This window comes from Macaca fascicularis, chromosome 3, assembly GCF_037993035.2.
Source record: "Macaca fascicularis isolate 582-1 chromosome 3, T2T-MFA8v1.1".
Lineage (NCBI taxonomy): Eukaryota > Metazoa > Chordata > Mammalia > Primates > Cercopithecidae > Macaca > Macaca fascicularis.
In genome coordinates, this window is record NC_088377.1 from 149,523,712 (window position 1) to 149,547,387 (window position 23,676).

General features: G+C 44.0%; 1 protein-coding gene and 1 pseudogene across 2 annotated transcripts in view; both read right to left on the reverse strand.

The window, feature by feature from the left end:
- Nucleotides 1-23,017, reverse strand: part of LAMB1 (laminin subunit beta 1) — an 89,384-nt gene extending 66,367 nt beyond the window's left edge. Inside the window, exons 1-8 of one of the 2 annotated variants that reach the window (XM_005550509.5) lie at nucleotides 22,973-23,017; nucleotides 22,711-22,833; nucleotides 21,420-21,595; nucleotides 18,197-18,332; nucleotides 14,735-14,808; nucleotides 6,491-6,679; nucleotides 6,338-6,401; nucleotides 921-1,123 (exon numbers count right to left, since the gene is read on the reverse strand). In XM_005550509.5, coding sequence (XP_005550566.3) covers nucleotides 921-1,123; nucleotides 6,338-6,401; nucleotides 6,491-6,679; nucleotides 14,735-14,808; nucleotides 18,197-18,332; nucleotides 21,420-21,595; nucleotides 22,711-22,747 — 879 coding nt within the window. In that variant the 5' untranslated portion in view covers nucleotides 22,748-22,833; nucleotides 22,973-23,017. Of the gene's footprint in view, nucleotides 1-920; nucleotides 1,124-6,337; nucleotides 6,402-6,490; nucleotides 6,680-14,734; nucleotides 14,809-18,196; nucleotides 18,333-21,419; nucleotides 22,247-22,710; nucleotides 22,834-22,972 lie in introns of both variants that reach the window. The other variant, XM_074035803.1, reaches the window with a different exon arrangement.
- On the reverse strand, nucleotides 19,632-19,817 carry LOC123572720 (small nucleolar RNA U3; annotated as a pseudogene).
- Nucleotides 23,018-23,676: the final 659 nt, after the last annotated feature.

Here is a 23,676-nt window from a genome sequence, read left to right on the forward strand (position 1 = left end):
CTGAGGTCGGGAGTTTGAGACCAGCCTGACCAACATGGAGAAGCCCTGTCTCTACTAAAAATACAAAATTAACCAGGCATGGTGGCGCATGCCTGTAATCCCAGCTACTTGGGACGCTGAGGCAGGAGAATTGCTTGAACCTGGGAGGCGGAGGTTGCGGGTGAGATCACACCATTGCACTCCAGCCTGGGCAACAAGAGCAAAACGTCATCTCAAAAAAAAAAAAAAAAAAATCCAGTTTTGGCCCAGCGCAGTGGCTGACGCCTATAATCCCAGAACTTTGGGAGGCTGAGGTGTGCGGATCACTTGAGGCCAGGAGTTTGAGATCAGCCTAGCCAACATGGTGAAACCGCATCTCTACTAAAAACACAAAAATTAGCCAGGCGTGGTGGTGTGGGCCTGTAATTCCAGGTACTCGGGAGGCTGAGGCACGAGAACTGCTTGAACCCAGGAGGTGGAGGTTGCAGTGCACCACTGCACTCCAGTCTGAGCGACAGAACAAGACTCTGTCTCAAAAAAAAAAAAAAAAAAAAAAATCCGTTTCTTTGGGTTGAGATCAATTTATGCCTTCTAGCATAACTGTGGTTTTTAATCTTCCCTAATGTAAAGGCAGACTCAATTGTTATTTAGACAACTTTTTAATCCTTGTTGACTAAAATATCTACTTTAGCAATAGCCTGAAGCAACAAATTCCAAAAATTCATCGTCTATGAAATGAGTAGTCTATACATTCTCCGTGTCCAAGAAACTCTTCAAAGAGAAAATCAACAATCAACAGCCTGTATGGTGCAAAGGGCTAAATGTAACTCTGTAAAACTAAAACCCCCGGAAAATGTAAAAGGCTTAAGGTAAGACTAGCTTGACTTTGCATTTTAGAACCAGCCATATGAAGGAGAAAGGTGCACAGAGGGCTTACTCACCATTCCTTCCACTTCTTCACTGAATCCATCCACAGGGGCACATTCACTGGCATGACCATAGCAGAAGCAATTTCCTCGAACCACCATATCATAAACTGCATAATAATACTTTTCTCTGATTTCCATTCTGGAATCCAGAAGGTTATCTCCCAAAGTATGCAGTTTCACAAACTTGATTCTCAAGTTGGTAATTTTTAATAAATCTAAGAAGGTCATCAAGAAGATGAAAAGTCTGATCAGACAAGCAAGAAGTTTTTTTGTTTTTTTGTTTTTTGCATCATTTCTTTTTAGAGAAAGGCATGATACACGAAAATAGCTTAAGTTCCCCATCTTGCATTATCTAGATGACTCCAATAATGAAGCCTAACATAACATGACTGGAAAGAGGAAAGCTTGCTGCCCTCTCATCAGTTTCATAAGAAAGTCGGCCTGGCATGGTGGCTCACACCTGTAATCACAGCACTTTGGGAGGCCAAGGCGGGTGGATCACTTGAGGTCAGGAGTTTGAGACCAGCCTGGCCAACGTGGCAAAACCCCATCTCTACAAAAATACAAAAATTAGGCCGGGCATGGTGGCTCACACCTGTAATCCCAGCATTTTGGGAGGCCAAGGTGGGCGGATCACCTGAGGTCAGAAGTTCAAAACCAGCCTTGATCAACATGGTGAAACCCCGTCTCTACTAAAAATACAAAAATTAGCTGGGCCTCATGGCATCTGCCTGAAATTCCAACTACTAGGGAGACTGAGGCTTGAACCTGGGAGGCGGAGGTTGCAGTGAGCCGAGATCATGCCATTGCACTCCAGCCCGGGCAACAAGAGCAAAACTCTGTCTCCAAAAAAAAAAATTAGCCAGGTGTGGTGGCTAATTGTAATCTGTAATCCCAGTTACTCTGGAGGTTGAGGCAGGAGAATTGCCTGAACAACAACAAAAAAGAGTATCTATTTTGTGATGGGTCTGTTTGCAGAGCAACTGTTCAGGAAGAAGTGTGAAAGTGGATAAATTGTAAGAATGCAGCTGCATGACTGCTGGAACCTGCGGGCAGACAGTAATTTGAAGTAGCACAATGCCCTCCGCTTCCCACAGCAATTAGTGTCAGTTTCAACATCAGAAAATTCCATTCAAGTGGGAAAAGATTTATCAAAGCACTCCAATTCTCATTGTTATTATAAGATAGTTAGAAATATTTTTGTTTCTATTTTTGGAAGGGAAAATACTATTTGAAATTTCCCACCACTTAAATGACATTCAAGTTACCAAAATAGTGTTACTGCTATAGAATAACTATAACCCAAGGAGAGAATATTTCAAGTTTTTAAGCAACATTTCGGTCCACAACTTTTTTTGTCCCAGTTTCACAAAGCATTTCCACATTTTTCAATGTTATATAGTGACATAAGCATAAAGAAGCTTAGTATTAGGATGTGGGGCAAATTATTTTTTCTCAAATACAAGTTACTTGTAAATCAATTTTATCTTTCCGTCTTCTTCCTAGGTCTGCAGACTTATGCTTATTATAAGCGCTGGGCTACCAACTACATTCTATAGTAACTAGACAAACCAAGAGCCGTTCAACCTTCTCCACAGGGTTTTCATGAGTTACTAAGTTCTTCAGGCTGAACTGGATCCCCAGAGTTTGATTCATCTGTCTGCACTCTCAAGTTCTGTAGCCTGAAATGGCTCTTTACTGTCAGTTATGTCTATGCATTCTTATAATTTACAACATAAGACAACATGGTAGTGGCCCAGTGCATCAGATACTTTCAAAGCCCAAATACAATTTCAAATGCTTTTAATATATGCATAGCTTACAATGAAGCTACAGAAATGGCTGCGGGTAGAAAGGGAAAGTCCATGTGTTAAACTTAGGTTCTTTGTAAACTCAAAAACTAAACAGAGAAACCGTGGTACTCCCCAAATGAATGGCAGTTATGAACGCCAACACTTCCTCCTGCGCAAATCCTCCTGCACAAAATGAGCACAAGCACCTATTGACAAGAGGCCAAACAATAAACTTGAAGAGCAGCTGGAGTATTTAGAAACCCTTGAACTGACCTCTGTGGAAACCTCAGTAGAGCAAATACGCTCTCCCCACTCTCTCCTGCCATATTTAACAAGCGAGCCTCATCTTGACTGCTATTCTAAGAGGCAAATCACTTTTGAAGTGAGTCTCAGAGGTCTCAACAATACACAACTAAAGAGATTTTGCTCCTTTGATTACAAATTAAATCAAAAGCATGATCAGCTAACATGCATGCTTCCATAACATAGAAAAAGATTCTCCGATCCATTTAACAACAAAAGACAAAAGAATCAAAATAATAAAGACAACACATCCCCCAAGTCCCATAAATTTCACCTTACAAGGGGGCAGATGCTTGAGTCCTTTTAGGGACTTAGGGGGTATCTGTCTCAGAGCCCATGTGGACATTTTTCACAACTGCATTTTGAGACATGGAGGAAAGCCCTCATGGCTCACTCAGAAATTGGTGCAGAGCTGGACACATCTATTAAATATTTGTTTTACAACAGAATGAATGAGTAAATTACAGACCAGAGACAGCCTGGGTCACATGTAACATTAATTTCAATGGGGAAGCAGTATTTTTCTGGCAATATTCCCTGGACTTCTTCCACTCTACTCTTCCATGCTTCAAGTTTGGAAGTTCCTTGGGGCCTTGGTTAAAAATAGGGCCTTGTGCAGCTGGGAGGGATCAGCAAGAATCAGCCCCGCCTCTACTCAACTGGTTGCACCTTAGTAGCAGGAGAGGCAGTCTCATCTTTCATTCCAACATTTGGGACTAGTCCTGTGCAAAACCCAAACCAGAGCCGATGGCGACAGCAACATCAACAGCAATAACTGTAGCAACAGCTTTGATTTACTGAACACATTTATGATTTATGAACACATTTAAATCCAGGACTTTGTGACTCCAAAGCCCATTCTTTTTTCCTTTTTTTTTTTTTTTGGAGACAGAGTCTAGCTCTGTCACCCAGGCTGGAGTGCAATGGCGTGATCTCGGCTCACTGTAACCTCCACCTCCCGGGTTCAAGTGACAGGTGTGCACCACCACACCCAGCTAACTTATCTGTTTTTAGTAGAGACAGGGTTTCACCATGTTGGTCAGGCTGGTCTCAAACTCCTGACCTCGTGATCCACCCGCCTCGGCCTCCCAAAGTGCTGGGATTACAGGCGTGAGCCACCGCACCCGGTGAGCCCATTCTTTTAATTACCATACATGCCTCCCAAGAAGATTAAAATGTAATTGTGTAATAAGAGCAGTTGTTGAATGTGGTAAAGAGTCTGAACTGAGCACCGTAACATATGGATTCAAGATCTGACTGCCATTTAATAGCCATATCACCTTATGTAATAACATCCAACTCTATAAGCTTCAGCTTATTCTTCTATTAAATGGAAACGCAACCCTCATTTTATTGAGTATACCGAGTATGGCAGAGACTTCTGATTTCTCTTCAGTATTCTTTCTTCCCTTCTTCCTTTGATAGTAACAGCCCTCACCAAGAGTGTTAGTAGAGCACATGACCACCTAGAGATGTTTCCCAGTGTCTCCTGCAGTACAGCCATGTGACTAATTCTGGCCAATGAGATGTGAGCAGAAGTGACATGTACAACTTCCACATCTCATTTTTTTGTTTTTTGAGACAGTCTTGCTCTGTCACCCAGGCTGGAGTGCAGTGGCACGATGTTGGCTCACTGCAACCTCCGCCTCCTGGGTTCAAGCAATTCTCCTGCCTCAGTCTCCTGAGTAGCTGGGATTACAGGCATGCGCCACCACACCCAGCTAATTTTTGTATTTTTAGTAGAGACAGAGTTTCACCATGTTGGCCAGGCTAGTCTCAAATTCCTGACCTCAAGTGATCCGCCCACCTTGGCCTCCCAAAGTGGTGGGATTACAGGAGTGAGCCTCTGCACCTGGCCTACGTCTCCTCTTTAAATGGAATTTGCTTGCCTCATCTTCCCTCTTCTCCTGAGTTGAGATGAGGACATGGTGGTGGTGGTCTAACTCTAACCATGTGAATAAACCTGGAAACATGGGTGGCCTTATAACTAGGGTTGCCAGATTTAACAATAAATAGTTAAATATAAACAACACTCAGTTCAACTTGAATTGCAGATAAACAATCATTTTTTAGGATAAAGTGTGTCTCAAATATCACATGGGACATAGTTATACCAACCACAAATATTGCACAGGAAACACTTGTACTAAACACAAATATTACATGGGGTATATGGGATATAGTTATGCTTAAAAAAAGAATGATTTATCTGCAAATGTAACTGGGCATCATCCTGTATTTTTATCTGGTAAGTTTAATTATGGCAATTGAGCTACATTTCTTCCCTAGAAAACTCTTTGATGGGTTTCATAAGAGAGAAAGAAACTTTCACCTTATTTGAACAACTAGATTTGTGGGGACACTTTGATACAAAAGCCCAATATATACCCTAATTAATGTACTGAGCAATAAAATAAGGTATTATGATCAATATAATTACTTGATAACTTCTAAATCTTATATTGGATGTATTGTATTTACATCTTATATCAGATGTAAATGTATTCTCTATCAGTGGAGAGTAATTATTGCTAATTTCAAGACCCTCTGGTCAGATAATGCAGAGAAAGAAGGAAAATGAAGAAGGTAGATTTAGCACCGAATATTTAGATTCCGAGTAAGACTTATTCCACGGTTGCTGTTTACCATCAAAACTTTTATTTGGGCCAGGCGCGTTGGCTCACGCCTGTAATCCTAGCACTTTGGGAGGCCAAGGTGGGTGGATCACCTGAGGTCAGGAGTCCGAGACCAGCCTGGCCAACATGGTGAAACCCCGTCACTACTTAAAATACAAAAAAACTAGCTGGGCGTGGTGGTGGGCACCTGTAATCCCAGCTACTCGGGAGGCTGAGGCACAGGAGAATTGCTTGAACCTGGGAGATGGAGGTTGCAGTGAGCCGAGATCATGCCATTGTACTCCAGTGTGGGCAATAACAGTGAAACTCTGTCTCAAAAAACAAAACAAAACAAAAACTTTTATTTGAGCCAGGTGCAGTGGCTCAAGCCTCTAATCCCAGCACTTTGGGAGGCCGAGGTGGGCGGATCACCTGAGGTTGAGAGTTCAAGACCAGCCGGACCAACATGGAGAAACCCCATCTCTACTAAAAATATAAAGTTAGCTGGGCGTGGTGGCTCATGCCTGTAATCCCAGCTACTTGGGAGGCTGAGGTAGGAGAATCACTTGAACCCGGAAGGGGGAGGTTGCGATGAGCCAAGATCGCGCCATTACACTCTAGCCTGGGCAACAAGAGCAAAACTCCATCTCAAACAAAACAAAACAAAACAAAACAAAACAACAAACAAAAACAAACTTTTATTTGAAAGTGAACTTACTCTGTATCCTCGGGCTATAAGGATCTTCTATTTTGAAAGCAGGATCTAAAGCACGAAATATCACCTAAAAATGGAAACAAGAGTAACTGGTATTTTTGCAATAATCAAAAAGTAGATTTGCAAGTAGAATGTAAAACACAGAAGCAAACAAACCTCTCCTTCAGTTGAGGGTTCAATGTCAGAATATCGGGAATCACAAATTATGTCATCGACTTTTTTCATGGGGCCAGTTGAAATGCCTGGAAACGAGGCCTCACAGTCATAGGCGAAGTATCTGTACACGCCCCAGGTTTTCCCAAAGTCGGACGATCGTTCTATCAGCATGGCAGCTGGACGGAATGTCTAAAGGCAGGAGCAAAAATCTCATTTGATGTTTTTTATTGGTAGCCCTTTTTAATCTCAGGTAAAAATGTCACTCAACTGCATGCCACAAACTTGAACTGCATGTGGTTTGTATTTCAGACTGTGGCTGGATTTCAAATAATTTAAGCTGTTCCACGGAGCCTCTTCTCGCAAGGAAAGTGTCTAGCCTCTAAAATGGGCACTTTTCCCCACACTACTGGATAAGTAAACTGTTTCTCTTTAGAAGCTTATTATAAACAGGCACTTTCGTGTATTTAGTCACCATGTACACTGTAATATGAGTGGCAAGTTTGAGTGCTTGTTCCTTCATTCGTTCATTTAATTATTCAGTAAATGTATGACTACCTCCTTAGTAGCAACCAGTGGCCCATATGCTGTCTATATGCTATACACAGTCCAATGAGGTACAGATATGGGTGTCAATAAGTTGCAATATGCTATGTCAAACACCATAGTAGGGTCACATGCAATGTGCTTTGGAAAAGGAAGAGGAAGAAATTAGTAACTCAAGAAGCTGGAAAATCCAGCAATTCCACCTTATTAGGTATATACCCAGAAGAATTGAAAACAGGAACCCCAACAGACACTTGTATATGAATGTTTACCACAGCAGTATTTTTCACAATAGCCAGAAGGCGGAAACAACCCATGTACCCATCAACTGATGAAGATAAACAAAATGTGATATATATATTCTGTGAAATATTACTCAGCCACCAAAAGGAACGAAATGCCAATACATGCTACAACATGGATGAACCTTGAACGCATTATGTTAAGCAAAATAAGCCACACAAAAGGACAAATATTACATGATTCCACTTGTATGAAATACCTAGAATTGGTTAAGTAGACAGAGACACAAAGTTGATTAGCAGTTACCAGGGGCTGGACAGAGGGGCAATAGCCACAGAATTTCTGTTTGGGGTGATGAAAAAGTTCTGGAAATAGACAGTCTTAGTGGTTGCTCAACATTGTGAATATACATGACACCACTGAATTATACATTTAAAAATGGTTAAAATGGTAACCTTTCTGTTATGGATATTTTACTGCCAAGAAAAAAAAAAAAAGCTAGGAATACTTCACAGAGAAGAAGGCATAAAATTGGATCTTTTTTTGAGACAGAGTCTTGATGTCGCCCAGGCTGGAGTTCAGTGGCATGATCTCAGTTCAAGGCAACCTCTGCCTCCTGGGTTCAAACAGTTCTCCTGTCTCAGCCTCCCGAGTAGCTGGGATTACAGGCATGTGCCACCACGCCCAGCTAATTTTTGTATTTTTAGTAGAGATGGGGTTTCACTATGTTGGCCAGGCTGGTTTAGAACTCCTAACCTCAGGTGATCCACCCACCTTGGCCTCCCAAAGTGAGGGGATTCCAAGTGTGAGCCACCGCACCCGGACCAAACTGGATCTTAGAAGGGCAACAAGGTATTTTCCAGGCAGTGGGTGGAGGTGGCTACAGGTGGCAGAAGAGGTTGGTCAGGCCTGGATAAGAAGGAGTTGCCATGCTAAGGGACTTATCTTTTTGCAATGAAAAGGGAACACTAAAAAATTTAAGTGGATGAATGAAATGATCATATTGCGCTTTAGAAAAATAACTCTTGTGGTAGAGTTACTGGACATGGACAACACAAAGCACAGGAAAACGAAGTGAAAGAAAAAAGATGAAGGTTTTAACTTGAGAAGTTACAATGTCGATAGAAAGGGATGGAACTGACCACTCTGAAAATTTAGTGACAGAAGACTATATTGAATTACACTTGGTGATCAATGAGACTGCAGCGGAAAAGGCAGAGTGAGGAAAGAAATGCGGGCACCTGCACTTGGGTAGCTAGGTAGATGTGTTGCCAATGACAACAATAGGGAAGAGGCGTGAAAGCATTTGGTTGTAGGCAAATTAGTCACATGTGCAATGTCCACGTGGAGACACCCATCAGACACTTGGAAAAAGTGGTCTGGCACTCAGCTGCAAGAAGAGAGCTTGAAACATTAATTTGGGAGTCACTGCACACACATAATATTTGAAACCTCCAAGTATATGATGTCTCAAAAAAAAAAAGAAAAAGAAAAGAAAAAGGAATGGACAAGATAAAGAGAGTCTAAGTCTGTGCTCCAGAAAAACGTATCAACCAGGGGCTAGACAAGGAAAACCGAGTGGTGCCAGTACCACTCATTACATTATTTACTTTAGCCCTCTATAATTTGGGCTTATTTGTGTTTCTGCAAAAGTCATATGTTGAAGACATAACTCCATACTTCAGGTCACTGTGTGTGGAGATGTGCTCTTTAAAAAGGTAATGAAGGTTAAATGAGGTCATGAGGGTGGGCTCTCATCATATATGACTGGTGTCCTTGTAAGAAGAGATGAGAACACACACATGCACAGAGGGATGACGGTGTGAAGACACCGGGAGAAGACAGCCATCCCAAACCAAGGAGAGAGCCCTCAGCAGAAACCAACCCTGCCAACACCTTACCCTGAGATTCCTAGCCTATGGAACTATGAGAATATACATTTCTGTTGTTTAAGCCACCCAGTCTTGTGACACTGTGTTATGGCATCCCTAGGAAACCAATGCACCCTCACAACACATTTGTCTGACAAATGAGAAAACTGAGGCTCGGAGACACTGATTTGCTAGTTACAGGCAGAGCTTAGATTCAAATCCATGCCTATCTTTCTCCCTCGCTGGCTAAAGGCATAGAAGACTGGAAAATGAGTGTCAGAGAGGAAAGAGAAAAAAGACAGTCTTCTGAAACCAAGGCAGGAGGGAGATTTAGGAGGGTGTGGTGAACAGAGAAAACTGGAAGTAAAAGATGAAGCAGAAAGAGCACTGAAAACAGGCAATCAGGCAAAGGCTTTGACACTGACCAACACAGTGATGCATTTTGGGAATTGGAAGTCACATTACAAGGGAGGAAGATCAAAGGAAAGTTCAGTTGACCTAGAAAACAGAACCTAAATAAAAACACTTACTTCTGAATTAAAACCAATGCTTGACAGAAATTTGGGTGAGAGTTAATGCTGAAAACTACATGCTTAGGCTTTCTTTAGCCCTCCTTAATAATCCTGCTGGGCTTTTTCTCTGATAAAAGATGTCAAGGATAAGAAAATGGACAATTACGTTTTGACAGACTCTTTGACTTATTCACTCACTAGCTGCTCAGGTTTTTTTTTCACCTACTCAGGAATATAAGAAAATGATACCATATTCAGCTCAAGACAGTATTAGCCTAAGAATTTTAAAATAAGAGAGAAAAATTCCTAAGGACTAACTGAACCATGTGTGCCACGTACCATGGCAAACTCCCCATGAGAACCCGGCTGGGAGGCTTGGGGAGAGTCAGAGAGGGGAAGGTCTGAAAAAGTGTGAAAGCCATTTCTGGCTGTGCTTCCTTCTCCCTCTCTTTTGGAAACTTTCAAGTCCCAAAGGACCATTGACGAGTCATCCAATTTCCTGTGGAGTTAAGAAGTTGCTGGAAACCAGAGCAACACATTTTACCTAAAGAATAGAATCCTTTCCATGCTCTCTGCTTAGTCATCAACCTTCTCAGGCCTGCCGTTGCTGCACAGTTGCCTCCGAATTTATAATAAACAAAAGACCTATGAGTTTTTTGTGTCTTTTTAAGATAGAGTCTCGCTCTGTTGCCCAGGCTGGAGTGCACTAGCACAATCATAGTTCACTGCAGCCTTGACCTCCTGGGCTCAAGCGATCCTCCAACCTCAGCTTCCTGAGTAGCTGGGACTACAGGTGTGTGCCACCATGTCTGGCTAATTTTTAAACTTTTTGCAGAGACAGGGTCTTGCTATGCTGCCCAGGCTGGTCTTGAACTCCTGAAGCTCAAGCGATCCTCCCACCTCAGCCCCTCAAGTGTTGGGATCACAGGGATGAGCCACCATGCCCGGCCAAGAGTTATGAGTTTTGAAACATCTAGCAATATAGAAAAACATACTGTGTACATGCTAAATGAGCTTTTGCTAGTCTAAATCTACTTAGCAATTAGCCGTCTCTACGGCAAACTTGGGGAAAAAAATCAACAACCTCAGTTTTCTTCCTGATTTCACTACTGTTAGTAGCTTCACCATCTTCCTAGTTATTTCACTTGACTTTCTAAGTAATTTTTTTTTAAGTGAAAGCAAGTTTATTAAGAAAGTAAAGGAAGAAAAGAACGGCTACTCCATAGGCAGAGCAGCCCTAAGTAATTTTTGATTCAGCCCTTTCCTTCCACTGTTCTGCTTCTCATATTTCTCTACTTCATGGTTCAGCTTTTGATTTTAAAGGATCCAAATGACTGCCCTTAGAAAACAGGGGCTCCTCATCTTGGAAACGATCCTCAAAGGCAGTAACAGCAGAGAGTATCAGAGTATGGCAGTGAGTGGACACATGGGATTTGAAAAAGCTTTCTAAGATACAGGACTCCTGGGTTGCAGGAAGAGGCTCCCTCCTACTTGAGAATCACAGCCAGTTTTTGCATTAGCACCAACCCTCCATTAATGTTTCATCAATGCTGACATCAATAGAGCATCCCAACGTGCCCTTTATTTTTGCCATCCCAGTCCTTGCTTTGTATTTCCTCTTGGGCTACCTTCCTGAAACACAGGTCTCCTTTTCTTGTCAATGGTTTCCAATTTTTTTTTTTTTTTTTTTTTGGTGTTCATTTTTTTTTTTTTAATTAAAGATCCAGAAATCTGGATCTTTAAGACTGGCATAAACAAAAATAAAGCACAAAATAGCAAGATAGCTGCAGTTACTAACTGCAAGAATATAGTAAAAAAGAGTCATACTAAATGTTAATGTTTTTGCAACAGAATTATCCCAATCACCTCAGAGTAGAAAATTTTGGCAAGAAATGATCATTCATTATTAAAAATATGAAAAGAGGCTGGGCGCAGTGGCTCACACCTGTAATCCCAGCATTTTGGGAGGCAGAGGCAGGTGGATCACTTGAGGTCAGGAGTTCGAGACCAGCCTGACTAACATGGTGAAGCCCTGTCTCTACTAAAAATAAAAAATTAGCCGGGTGTGGTGGCGCATACCCATAATCCCAGCTACTCGGGAGGCTGAGGCAGAAGAATTGCTTGAACCTGGGAGGCGGAGGTTGCAGTGAGCCGAGATCGCACCACTGCACTCTAGCCTGGGCAACAGAGTGAGACTCCGTCTCAAAAAAAAAAAAAAAGAATTTCTAAGATTGATCAGTTGTAATGGCTCCCTTTTTCTTATAAAGTTCACACTCCCTAGCAAGGAGTCAATGCCCTTTGTGTCTAATCTGCTTTTCTACTTTTACTTTACTTTCCTTCTCTCACTACCCCAAACTCGAGGCAAATCTACATAGCACTTGCTGAGCAAACCCTGACCCACTGTCCCACCACCAGTGCCTTGCTCTCAGACTGTTTCCCTCTGGCCATGAATGGCCTTTCTTCCATCTCCTCCCACTGACATCCTGCTCTCCTTTCCTGGCCCAGGTCAAGTGCAGTCCCAGTCCTAGGTTTCTTCTTTATTGCAGGCTAAAATTAATCTCACCCTCCTCCGGGCTAACATACATTGTCTGAACTTCTGCTGTAGTCATTAGCACCTTCTGTCATGTACTGTAAGTTATCTGCAAGTATATCTTTCTCCCCTGGAAGACTGGAAGCTCCTGGAGGGCAGTCACTATGCTATCTTTACAATTTCCCATAAGGCTTAAAGTAGGGTAGTTTCTTACAAACAGAAGATGGTTGAATTCATTTATCCACTTATTCTTTCATTCAGTAAACATTTGTAGAGCAATTACTATATGCCAAGCATCTGCATTTATAAAGACTTTCAGGTTCCCACTATATGCCAGGCCAGCAAGATTATCCAAATTCCTAGAACAGAAGGGAACAGGCCAGGTGCAGTGGCCACGCCTGTAATCCCAGCACTTTGGGAGGCCAAGATGGGCAGATTGCCTGAGGTCAGGAGTTCCAGACCAGCCTGGCCAACATGGTGAAACCTGTCTCTACCAAAATACAAAAATTAGCCAGGTGTGGTGGCATGTGCCTATAGTCCCAGCTACTCAGGAGCCTGAGGCAGGAGAATTGCTTAAAACCAGGAGGTGGAGGGTGCAGTGAGCTAAGATTGCACCACTGCACTCCAGCCTGGGCAACAGAGCGAGACTCAGTATTTAAAATACAAAAAACAAAAAACAGAGGGGAACAGGAGACCATCACCATTCTGTCTTATGTCCTATGATGTCGGTATTATTCCTCTTCCCATTTACCAATGAGGAAGTCACAGCTCTGGCCACACATGCCAAGAAGGAGCAGACAGGGATTCACACCCCATGTACCCAACCCCATAGATGTTGCTTTTCTCACTGGAGCTAGGACCCAAAGGATGAGTTGTTTTCTCATAAACCAGTGTGATAACTTGTACCTATTCTTTTTCTTGAGACAGGGTCTCACCCTGTCGCCCAGGCTGGAGTGCAGTGGCATGATCTTGGCTCACTGCAACATTTGCCTGCAGGGTTCAAACGATTCTCCTGCCTCAGGCTCCCAAGTAGCTGGGACTACAGGCACGTGCCACCACGCCTGGCTAATTTTTGTATTTTTAATAGAGCCGGGGTTTCACCATATTGGCCAGGCTGGTCTTGAACTCCTGACCTCAAGTGGTCTGCCTGCCTTGGCGTCCCAAAGTGCTGGGATTATAGGTGTGAGCCACCACACCTGGCCCCAGCTTATAGCCATTCTGCGTGTCTCAGTTCAATCACTGCCCCCGTTTTACCTTCTGCACCTACATGAGTAAATTCATCTTTCTCCCACTGTATTCACCTAAGTGAGTATTCAACTACAAAACATGTGCCCAAAGGACTTTTGGATCTAGATGAACTCAGAACTATCCATGTATATGAACAGATGCCCTCTGCAAAGGAAAAGATAGGATCATAAACATTAATAAAGATGATTTTGAGTATTCTTAGGTGTCACATAACTTAAAGGTAACATCCTTATATGCCGATGAGCACCAGTTTAATCACCAGATTGATTATGTGGTCAATGAAGGGACAAGCGGTTAGTGACAAGGAGTAGTTGACGATTTATTTAGTGAAACCTTCCCCACCACTCTCAATACCAGGTGTCACAGTCACAGTGCCCACCTTCCTGCTCCAGCAGGAACAGCAGGCTGCTGGGGAGTGGGCACGGGGATGAAGGCTCAGGCCTGGGAACTGCACAGCCCAACGTCCCTCCTAGTTGCATTCTGACCCCCCGCCCACCCTAGCTCCTTGGCCTCCCACTTTGGTGGCAGAGACAGTGAGATTTTCATGGCTACCTGCCCACATGGTAAATCTATCCTTGGCACCTTTTCCTTTCCTGAGAGGGTGTAGATAAGGTTCCCAACTCCAAATGAAAACTATTCAAAAGTGATTTTTAATCTGAGAAGCAATAAGTAAATTATGGGTTTTCTGTGCGCCAATGTGTACTTTAAGCCATGTGAAGTCTGTCATTTCCAGGCAGCTGCTTAAGAAGAAACAAAGGGACTTTGTACAGAGACATTCCCTAGTTCTGGAGTCATTTTACATCTCTCAAAGAAAAATGATGAGAAAATCCACATTTAGGAAGGCATTACACATTTCTTAAGGAACTGTAAAACTGTTCCCACAAATTTTGCAAAACTTTGAAAACCAAAGAGAATACACTTCCTTTCCAGTTACCAAAGTCAGTATTAAAGCATAAACACAAGGGACCAGGGATTTACTCTCCAGATGTTTTACTGCGGTTTGGAAGGGGGTCAACACTGCCTTACTCTATGGAAAAATAAAAAGATACCTAATTAAAGTTTACAGTTGAATTACCTTAGAATAGAGGCTCGTTCTACTTATTGTCATGAAAATAGAGTATTTGTTAAATGTAGTTATTCATGCTGATGTTTTAAAAACTGCTCAATTACCCCAATTTATGGCAACAATAATATTTAAGTTCCCATTTAGGTCAACTCACATCTGACATCCATTGTGAAAGGGGACATTACACAGTACTCTCATGTGTCATTTGTGAGAAAGTTAGGGATTTCTTACCTTGAAAGTCATTATGAGATGAGTAAAATGGAATTCTGCTTCCAAATCCAGTTGGATAGTTACATTTTCCACACCTACGGGAGATTAAAAAAAAACAAAAAACAAAAAACAAATGAAACTGTAAACAGAAACATCTGTGAATAGTTGAGACTATGTTTTAAAATTATTTTTATGTTCCCCATAGAAAGTATCCTTGCATTCTACCTTAAGCTGAAGCTGAAACTAAATAATAATCCCATGGTAAAGCACAAGTCCAATGATTCTTTAGTTTTCCACAAATCATTCTGGAGTTCAACAGATTGAATCTGCTCACTGGAACAAGACATCTGGCAGAGTGCCTCTAGCTGCTGTCAAGAAAGACATCCTTTGCCTAGCCAGAAGTGAAACATCTTCCCAACCCTCTAAGCCAAGCTGCTCTCAAAGGAAAAACGGGAGGGCACTTCCTGTGCACAGTAGGGGGTCAGCTTGCAGTCTGATGCACAAGGACACAATCCTCCTCCAGTAGAAACACAAATATTCCTTTTTCTCTATGCAGCAGCAAAGAAAATAAATAAGAGTCTACCACATATGTTAGTTATACTACAACTTAGAAAAACCTATCCCTGATGGGGAAACCTTTGGATGCATTTCCACAATGAAAAACAATGCCAGAGGAAAAAAGAGTCGGTCAAATAAACTGGCTCAGAACAAATACTAACATCTTCTCTTTCAGGGGAAAGCCTGAACAAACAAATGAGCCTTTGCACCCTTGCCCCGAGGGTCAATCAGTCTCACTTAAACACATTAAAAAGGCCACTGGAATTCCAGAGATGGAAAGCACCTCCTCCCCAGTCCCTAGAGCTCTCATGCCTGCCTGTTCAGCAAGGGAGACTTTCCATGCTTCTTGTGTTTGAGAGAGCTTTTGGGGTCCATCTTCCAGAGCAAGAGAGTCTTAAATGCGGGAAGACAGGAATGTGTCAGAATGAATCATGTCACAGGCTGGTGTATTTTCAGGAAATCAGGAGGACCTTTTGAAATAAACTCTCTTGCTGGAAAAATGCCAAGTCAATTGGGGAGGTGGAGGCGTGGAAAGTGGTCACTAGAACGGATATGAGTTAGCTGGAATGTTAAAAGAAAAACATTATAATCATACTAACTAATCTTATCTAACTTATTAAAAAGAACCATATTACAGAACTACAATGGGCATTTATTTTTGAGTGAAATGTTAGGCAACTGTATGTCTCTCCTCTTCCAGACTTTTAAAAACCTACAATATTTGTTCAAAATTAAGAGATAACAAAATAATGTAAAGTGCGAAGCAAGGCTAGTGCCATTTCTGTAACCTAAGAACATATGCTGCAACGTGTGCACCAAAAGCACATTCCATTTAGATTTATAACCTGATAAAGCACTTCAGGCTTTTTTTTATATGGGAAGAAAAATCCAGAAAAAAGAAACAAGGTCATTCTTCTATAGTATATTGGATTTCTGTCAGACCGAGGAATAGATCATCATGATGGGTAAAAATAGTTGTACATTCCAAGCTCGTTTCTGTGCCTGGACACTGATAATTTAACCCCGCCATGTATAAGCACATCTTTGCAAAACACACAGAAAATAGATAAAATCACGTTCATAAAGTCTTCAATTGTGAGCAGACAATACAGAGATGATAGGGTATAGTAACAATCAGTCTGACTTTCTAAAGACTAAGTTCCATCAGTCTAATCTCATCTAATTTCTTGTGACAGAGTGACAGAGAACTCAAGCCCCTCTACTGGAAAATCTCTTCTTTCTGGCATCTGGTCTCTTTTGTCCCACAGATTCAAAGTTGTAGAAGTTGATTAACTCGACATAACCAAGACAAATCTTCCTCTAGAACTACAGCACATGATAAACTGTTTCACTGTCTGTTGACTAAAATGGGGACAGTCTCGATCCTAATGTTGAGACATCTTCTTCAAACTGTCTTTCACTGGAAGAATGTGGGAGATCAGGAAATGCTCCTAGTCTTTGTCATAAGCTTGCTGCTGTTTCAGAAGTCTTCGGGATGCATTGCAGATTTACAGAAACTTCTCTTTCACACTGAAGTATCAACCAAAATATGCCCCCATAAGAATGAACATGGCTCTAAATGATACATGCTTTCTGATGACCCAGTGAAGTTTGTAACCAGTGAATTGCCAAGGCCAACCAATGAACAAATCAACTCTCCCTAGAAACCAATAGTCTAGAAAATATTGCAATTTAACGGTCAATGATAACCGGGCGTGGTGGTTCACGTCTGTAATCCCAGCACTTTGGGAGGCCAAGGCAGGTGGATCACGAGGTCAGGAGATCAAGATCATCCTGGCTAACACGGTGAAACCCCGTCTCTGCTAAAAAATACAAAAAAAATTGGCCGGGCGTGGTAACATGTGCCTGTAATCCCAGCTACTCAGGAGGCTGAGGCGGGAGAATCACTTGAACCCGGGAGGTGGAGGTTGTAGTAAGCTGAGATTGCACCATTGCATTCCAGCCTGGGCGACAGACAGAGTGAGACTCTGCCTCAAAAATACACAAACAAACAAACAGTCAATGACAAAGAAATCTATTAAGGGTGTTTGTCTTTACAGAATGATAGATGGCTGCAACAGCATCCAAAGTCTCCCCAGGTGTAGGGCATAGAATAAAGAAATCTAGTAGTCTCCAGGCTTTTTAACGACCAGGGTTATGTTCACTTCTTTGAGGATACTTTCACATTTTTTTTAAAAGAAGATCTAATGGTACATTGTTGATTAACAAAAACACTAACTCTACCTTTATTCCCCAAATTTCAGCATCCGAGTTTGAAATAAATGTGAAACTCATCTGGGCTTCATGGCACAGCAACAGTAAAATCATATTTGATGAATGTATTAAACAAAATCCCAAATAGCAAAGACAGGAAAAAGGGTGTAATTCATGCAATCACTGGAGGAACCATTTGACTTGGGGTCATATCCATGTTGACAGAGTCTTTGAAAAATTACATCTTGCTGCTTATTCACAGTGCTATTATTACTATCAAGAAATTTTCTGTAGATGAAGGAAGGCGGTGAGGGGAGGAGTGGGGGCTGTGATTCTGCCCCTTCCTTTGGGATTGATCAAAGTGAAAGATGTTATGTTTTGTGGAAGAATAGGGGCCTGAGACAGTACCCATACCCTCCCCACAGAGCCCCCCGGCACACAAGCACTCTCTCCAAAAGCCCCTCGGAATGAGGACTATGAAATGCTCCTTTGGTCTAGCATGAAAGACTGCTTTCTTATAGGAAATACATGCTTCAGGAAGAAGGATAAGATTTTACCAAGAGAAGTTAGTGCTCCAGGCAGTCAATCTGTCAGAGGCCATACTTACAGGACAGAGAAGCAAATCATAATTACAAACACCCAGGAACCTGTAAGCTCCACCCGAGTTATCAATCACACTCAATGGAACTTGTCCCCACACCAACCACATACCATTTTCAGATTGCCACCAAATCTTAAGGCGGTTTGGCGCAAAGGTAGTGACCACATTTTCAATGAGATGGCTGTCAGGATTCAGGGTCTCATGATAAGGATCTTGGGAATTGCATATGAAGCATTTTTTGTCCTCCTGAAAACAAAGTTGAGTTCATCAGTCTAGAAGCAACCTCATTAAAAACATTTTTAATTAAAAAAACCCCATCAAGCCCATAATACAAAAATCAACCTATTAGCTTCAAGAAAAATGAATGTGTGAAAATTGCTTAGGTGATTTGTATCACATCTTTCACTTTTAACTTGCTGAGTCTAAAATACTCTTGAAAATAATTTCCTCCTTCCTTGCAAATTCAAGGTCTAAAGTAAAAGACGGCATTGTTTCCTCAAGCTATTAATCTAACCAAAATCAAATTTCTAGGCTTAAACCTTAATCTCAATAAACAGAGAAGCTTACTCTACAGTAAAATGTAGAGGAGATATTAGAGAATTTTTGCTGACAGAAAGCAAACTAAAAATGAAAGAAAAAAATACAATTCGCTTGGCCTGATTTTCTAAAGCCTAAATGAAGCAGAAACCAAGTATTAGGCAGAAGTATTTAGAGAAGCTTTGGGAACCACAGAACAAGACTTCTTCATTTCCACCCTGCCTGGGCAGTGAATCAACAGTGGGGGCATGCAGGCTAACCTGCAAATTGCTCAGAATATCTGGGGAAGGGAGGGCCAGACTGTTGGAAGGACCAGACCATGTTGGGACCACTATAATCTGGGGCCAGTTCAAAGAACCCCAACATGGTCATGAACTAGGATGAAGATAGACTGTAAGTTTTAGGGTAGCGTTGAATTTCTCTCACTTTCTTTTTCCTAAAATGGAAGCCAGAGCCACCCGGGCAGTTGGGTTAGGAGAGTTATCTACTTTCTGTGCATTCCGTCAAGGCAAATCATAAACAACAGAGCTTAATAGCTCCCTTTCTACATAGAGCTTTGCTCTGTACCTACATTTTCTGAAATGCAGATTATTCTTAAGTCTGAAAATGAGACTAAGACTGAAATATACAAGAGACCCACATGTATGTTACAAACAGCATTTGATTAAGCATAATATTCTTATAAGGACACAATTAACTGACTGTACTTTTACACTGTATTTCACATTGTATTTATTTAGTTATTATCTTCTTCTCAAAAGGATTTGGAGACTGGCAAGGTGTACTGTCTAAAAAACAGAGACCAAAAGCCAGGGATGCATTGGGAGCCTGGATAAAACAAGCTTCCTCTATCTTGATGCCCACTAGATGTTTGAGAAAAGCACGTATCCAGTCCCTTTTTTAGGCCCTGCTATCTGTGAAAAGCACTTCACAAATGCATGGCTAATCATATATACCAGAGAGCCTGGCTCCAGTTGCTTATTTATTTATTTATTTATTTTAGGGGAAACTACTAAGACTGCATCCTCTTCCTCTTCCAAAGGAAGAGAAGAACCAAGAAGCAACACCAAGAGCCAGCTTCACACTCAGGAGAGACCGCTGCGCCTCTTTCTTGTGGTTTCTGATGCTCTCTACACATTCAGAGAAACTTCTCCAGGAACGAACTATAGAAATAATCTCTGAGAGGACAGTCTTCCTTCCCAGTTGCTTTTAATACAAACAGTCTGATTCTCATTTTGGTCAAAGTTGATTTCATAATCTGGTGACTCATTTACAGGATGTCCTGGCCTCTCAAGAAAATGTTAGCATAATATTGTAGGTAAAATGTAAATGCTAATATTAGAAAAGTAACATCAACTGCCTTCAATAACTTGTAGTCAAGGAAACTAGTACTGGAGAACAATCACCAGAACTCCAAAAAAAAAAAAAAAAAAAAAAAAAGTTTAAAAAAGTTTAATTACAGCCTCCCTTCTAATCAGGAGGAAGCAGTCTAGACATCTCTGTATAAACCTGGAAGCAAATGAACGAAATCCACTTTACCACATTCCTTTGGTCTAATTTATCAGGTCTCCAGAATGGGCTTTCTGCTTTGTAAAAGTGACTCCATTTTAAGGGATCCGCTGTGCAAACCACACACAATACTCTGTCCTCCTTCTGAAGGGCAACTGTACCGGTGGGTGGGCTGACCACATTCTGGGCAATTAGCTTGGAACTTGCCCTGAATGTGAGACTGATACTTTCCGCTTTTGTTAGAGGCCAGAAATATCAGCCTTTTTTTATTTAAAAATTTTTTTGAGACAGGGTCTCCCTTTGTTATCAAGCTGGAATGCAGTGGCCTGATTATCACTTACTGCAGCCTCGACCTAATGGGCTCAAGTAATCCTCCCACCTCAGCCTCCTAGATAGCTGGAACCACAGGTGTGGACTACCACGCCCAGCTAAGTTTTTAAAAATTTTTTTGTAGAGACAGAGTCTATGTTGTCTAGGCTGGTCTTGAACTCTTGGGCTCTAGTGATCCTCCCACCTCAGCCTCCCTAAGTGCTAGGATTACAGGCGTGAGTCATTTTGCACCCGGCCAGCTTCGTTTTTAAAAATGAAGGAAAAGTGTTCTGATTCTGGATATTTTATACTTTGTGTCTTCTTTTAAAATTACTTTTGAGTTTGTATAAATATGACCCCTGAAATCTAAAATTTGGGCCCTCTTTTAGAAACAGGTAACACCCTGAAATTTCACTGTGGTCTTTCTTTATCAGGGCACCACGGCAACCAGGGCATTTCGTGAAAGCAAGCATCTGATCCTGATATCTAGTTGGGAACAGCACCAAGTGAGGAGAGGAAAACGGGTTCGTTCCGTGATTGGAATCACCTTGCAAGACGCCTGTCAGTGCTGGAATCCTCTTTACTCAAGTGAAGATGCGGCTGGGGGCGGGGGCGGAACCCAAGATCACTGGGTTTTAAAAAGAAGATAAATCACCTTTAATGCACACTTCCAAAACTAAAGATTAAAACACACACACACACAATCAGGCCTTTGGAGGCCCTGGGTTGGGGCAGCCAGGACTGTCGGCAGTCCTTCCTTTCCATACTGACCGCGCCAGCAGGAAATGTGTGGCGGATACAACTGTGCAAACTGAGATGGGGCGAAAGGGTAAGCTACCAGCCTAATCCCGGGACTCCCCGGCTGGCTGCGCTTCCTATCTGGATTGCTGGAAGGATGCGGAGTCCCCAGGGCCTGCCCCTTAGCTCCGGACGGGAGGAGGCGCTAGAAGAGCCTCATACCCGGCTCTCAGCCCTCACCTGCAAGTGGCTGACGATACAGTAGGGTTCGGGCTTGTGCAGCCCGCACGTCGAGGTCACAGAAAGCCTCTGTGCTCGGCCGATGAGAAGGTCGCCCGTGGCGGGGTAGCAACTGCCTTCGGCGCAGCCGTAGCTGAACTCGGGTTCTTGAGCGCGCACTCGGGCTCCGCACAGGGCTGCGGGAAGGACAGGCGACAGGGTTGGGGGCACACAAGCAGGGAGTAGAGTCCGAACAAAACGAAAAAGCGGGGGCGGGGGAGTGGGTGCGGAGAGAGGGCAGCCCATTCGGAAGAAAGCAAAATGCACAGAAAGGACAATGGAGAGATGAGCGCAGGAGAGGCTGGGAAGGCAGGGACTCAGAAAGGAGGAGGACACGGAAAGAAACCCACACACGTCATCAGGTCTGTCCAGCAGCGAGAGCCTCCCTCCTGGGAAACCCACCGACGCTCGCGCCCACCCTGATCAGCCCCGGGGAGCACCTCCTCCAACAAAGGGTGGATGTATAGACCCTCCACTTAGACGTGCCTGGAGCCCGCCGCAGGGAGGCTGACCCCCCAAGCGCCACACACCCACGCACGTGAACCCGCGTGCACGCGGCAGCCCGCGCATCCTCGGTGTGAGTGTGCGCGTGGAAATCTGTGAGCACGGGGCGCGAGAGTGCGTGTGCGTGCACGCGCGAGGGTCACCGGCGCTTCGCTGGGGGCGAGGCGCCGGGTCTCGCGGTGGACGCCGCTTTCCGGAGGTAGGGGAGCCCATGGACAGTCCCTGGGGCTCTGGAGTGGTTTCAAGGCTTCGCCATTCCAGGGAAGCGCCAGGTCCAGCTGTTTCTGGTGCCATCCGGAGACAAACAGAGATGGTTAATTAAAGCCACATGGCCCCCATCTGTTCCCAGAATGAAGCCTCCGCTCAGCTCAGGCACTTTCCTGGGCAATGGATTTTTGGAGAGCCCTCCTCAGTCACTACCGCCAACCCCAGGGAACCTGCCCTCCGCGGTGGGGAAACCCAGGGTGAACAGGCCGAGGGTGCAAAACCCTGAGCGGGGGCCGCGGGAGCCCGCAGGGGCCGGGGCTTGGGCGCAGAGCCCGGAGGATGCGGGTCCGCGGCACTCCGCGTGCGCCGTCTCCAGCCACCACCAAAGCAAGGGCGTTGGCGTTTAATCCTAGGGGCGTCATTTCCATCCAGTCCCTCTCCCAAGCCCCCAGTCTCCCTCGAAGGTGAGCAAACAGCTTTTGGGTTTTCCTTCCCCATGCCCAAGTCCATCCGCCTCCCCGCACCGTTTCCACGGAATTACCTAAGAAACTGAAAGCTAACACCTGGAGAAGCCCCATGCTGGCTCCCTGCAGCCACGGGGACACGGCAGAGGAGTGGAGAAGACGCCCGCCGAGCGGCCTGCCCTTTCTTCCCGTCTTCCTTTCTATAGAGGTGAAAAGGAGGGGAAAAAAGGCAAATGTTCAAAGAGAGTAGAGGCGCCCTTCCATTTCCTGTCGCTCCCACGGAAGCTGGGGGTGGGCTGGAAAGGGGGAAAAATCGCGCAGCCACTTTGTTCTCCTCACCCGGCGACGCTAGCGCTCGCCCTGCTCCTGGCAGCCCCCGATCCCAAAGAAGGGAATTAGAAAGTTTAGCCTTGGGAGGAACAGAGGGAGGCGCCTCTGCTCATGCGCACACGGAGAGCCGGGGCTGAAGGGGCGGGCGGCAGCAACTCTGCGAGGACCGGGTGAGGTCCCGGTCCCACCCCCCGGGGCGCCTCTTTTGTTTGAAAGCTGTGTCTGCGATGGCTGCGAGGCTGGGGCGCTTCCCAGTCCCAGCGCGGGTCCGCCCCGGGGTGCGCGTCCCAGAAGGGCGCGCGGCGTGGCCGTCCAGCGAGGGGGGCGGATGCATGGGGGCGTCTCCGAGGTGGGTGTTCAAGTCGCCCAGCCAGGGGGCCGGCGGGACCTACCGCGGACTAGCGCATTTACGTTCGCAAGAAGTGAATCACCAAACGTGCCCACGGCTAAAACTGTCGTGCCGTGCGCTCGGGGAAAGCGGGTTAACTCTTTAGAAACAGGGTCGACCTGTCGTATTTGTTCTTTAGAAAGTGACACTTCCTTTCCGCCCCCAGTATCCAAGAGCTTGGGATGGGCGAGACTTCTACAGTGTCTTCCTAGGAAGGAGGAGAAGCGCTGTGCGCCCTGCAATTCTTTGCGCACACATTTATTCAGGACCTCTCTGTAGTCCCTGTTACCCAGGTGGTCACGGCATTGAATTGAACGGCTAGTTC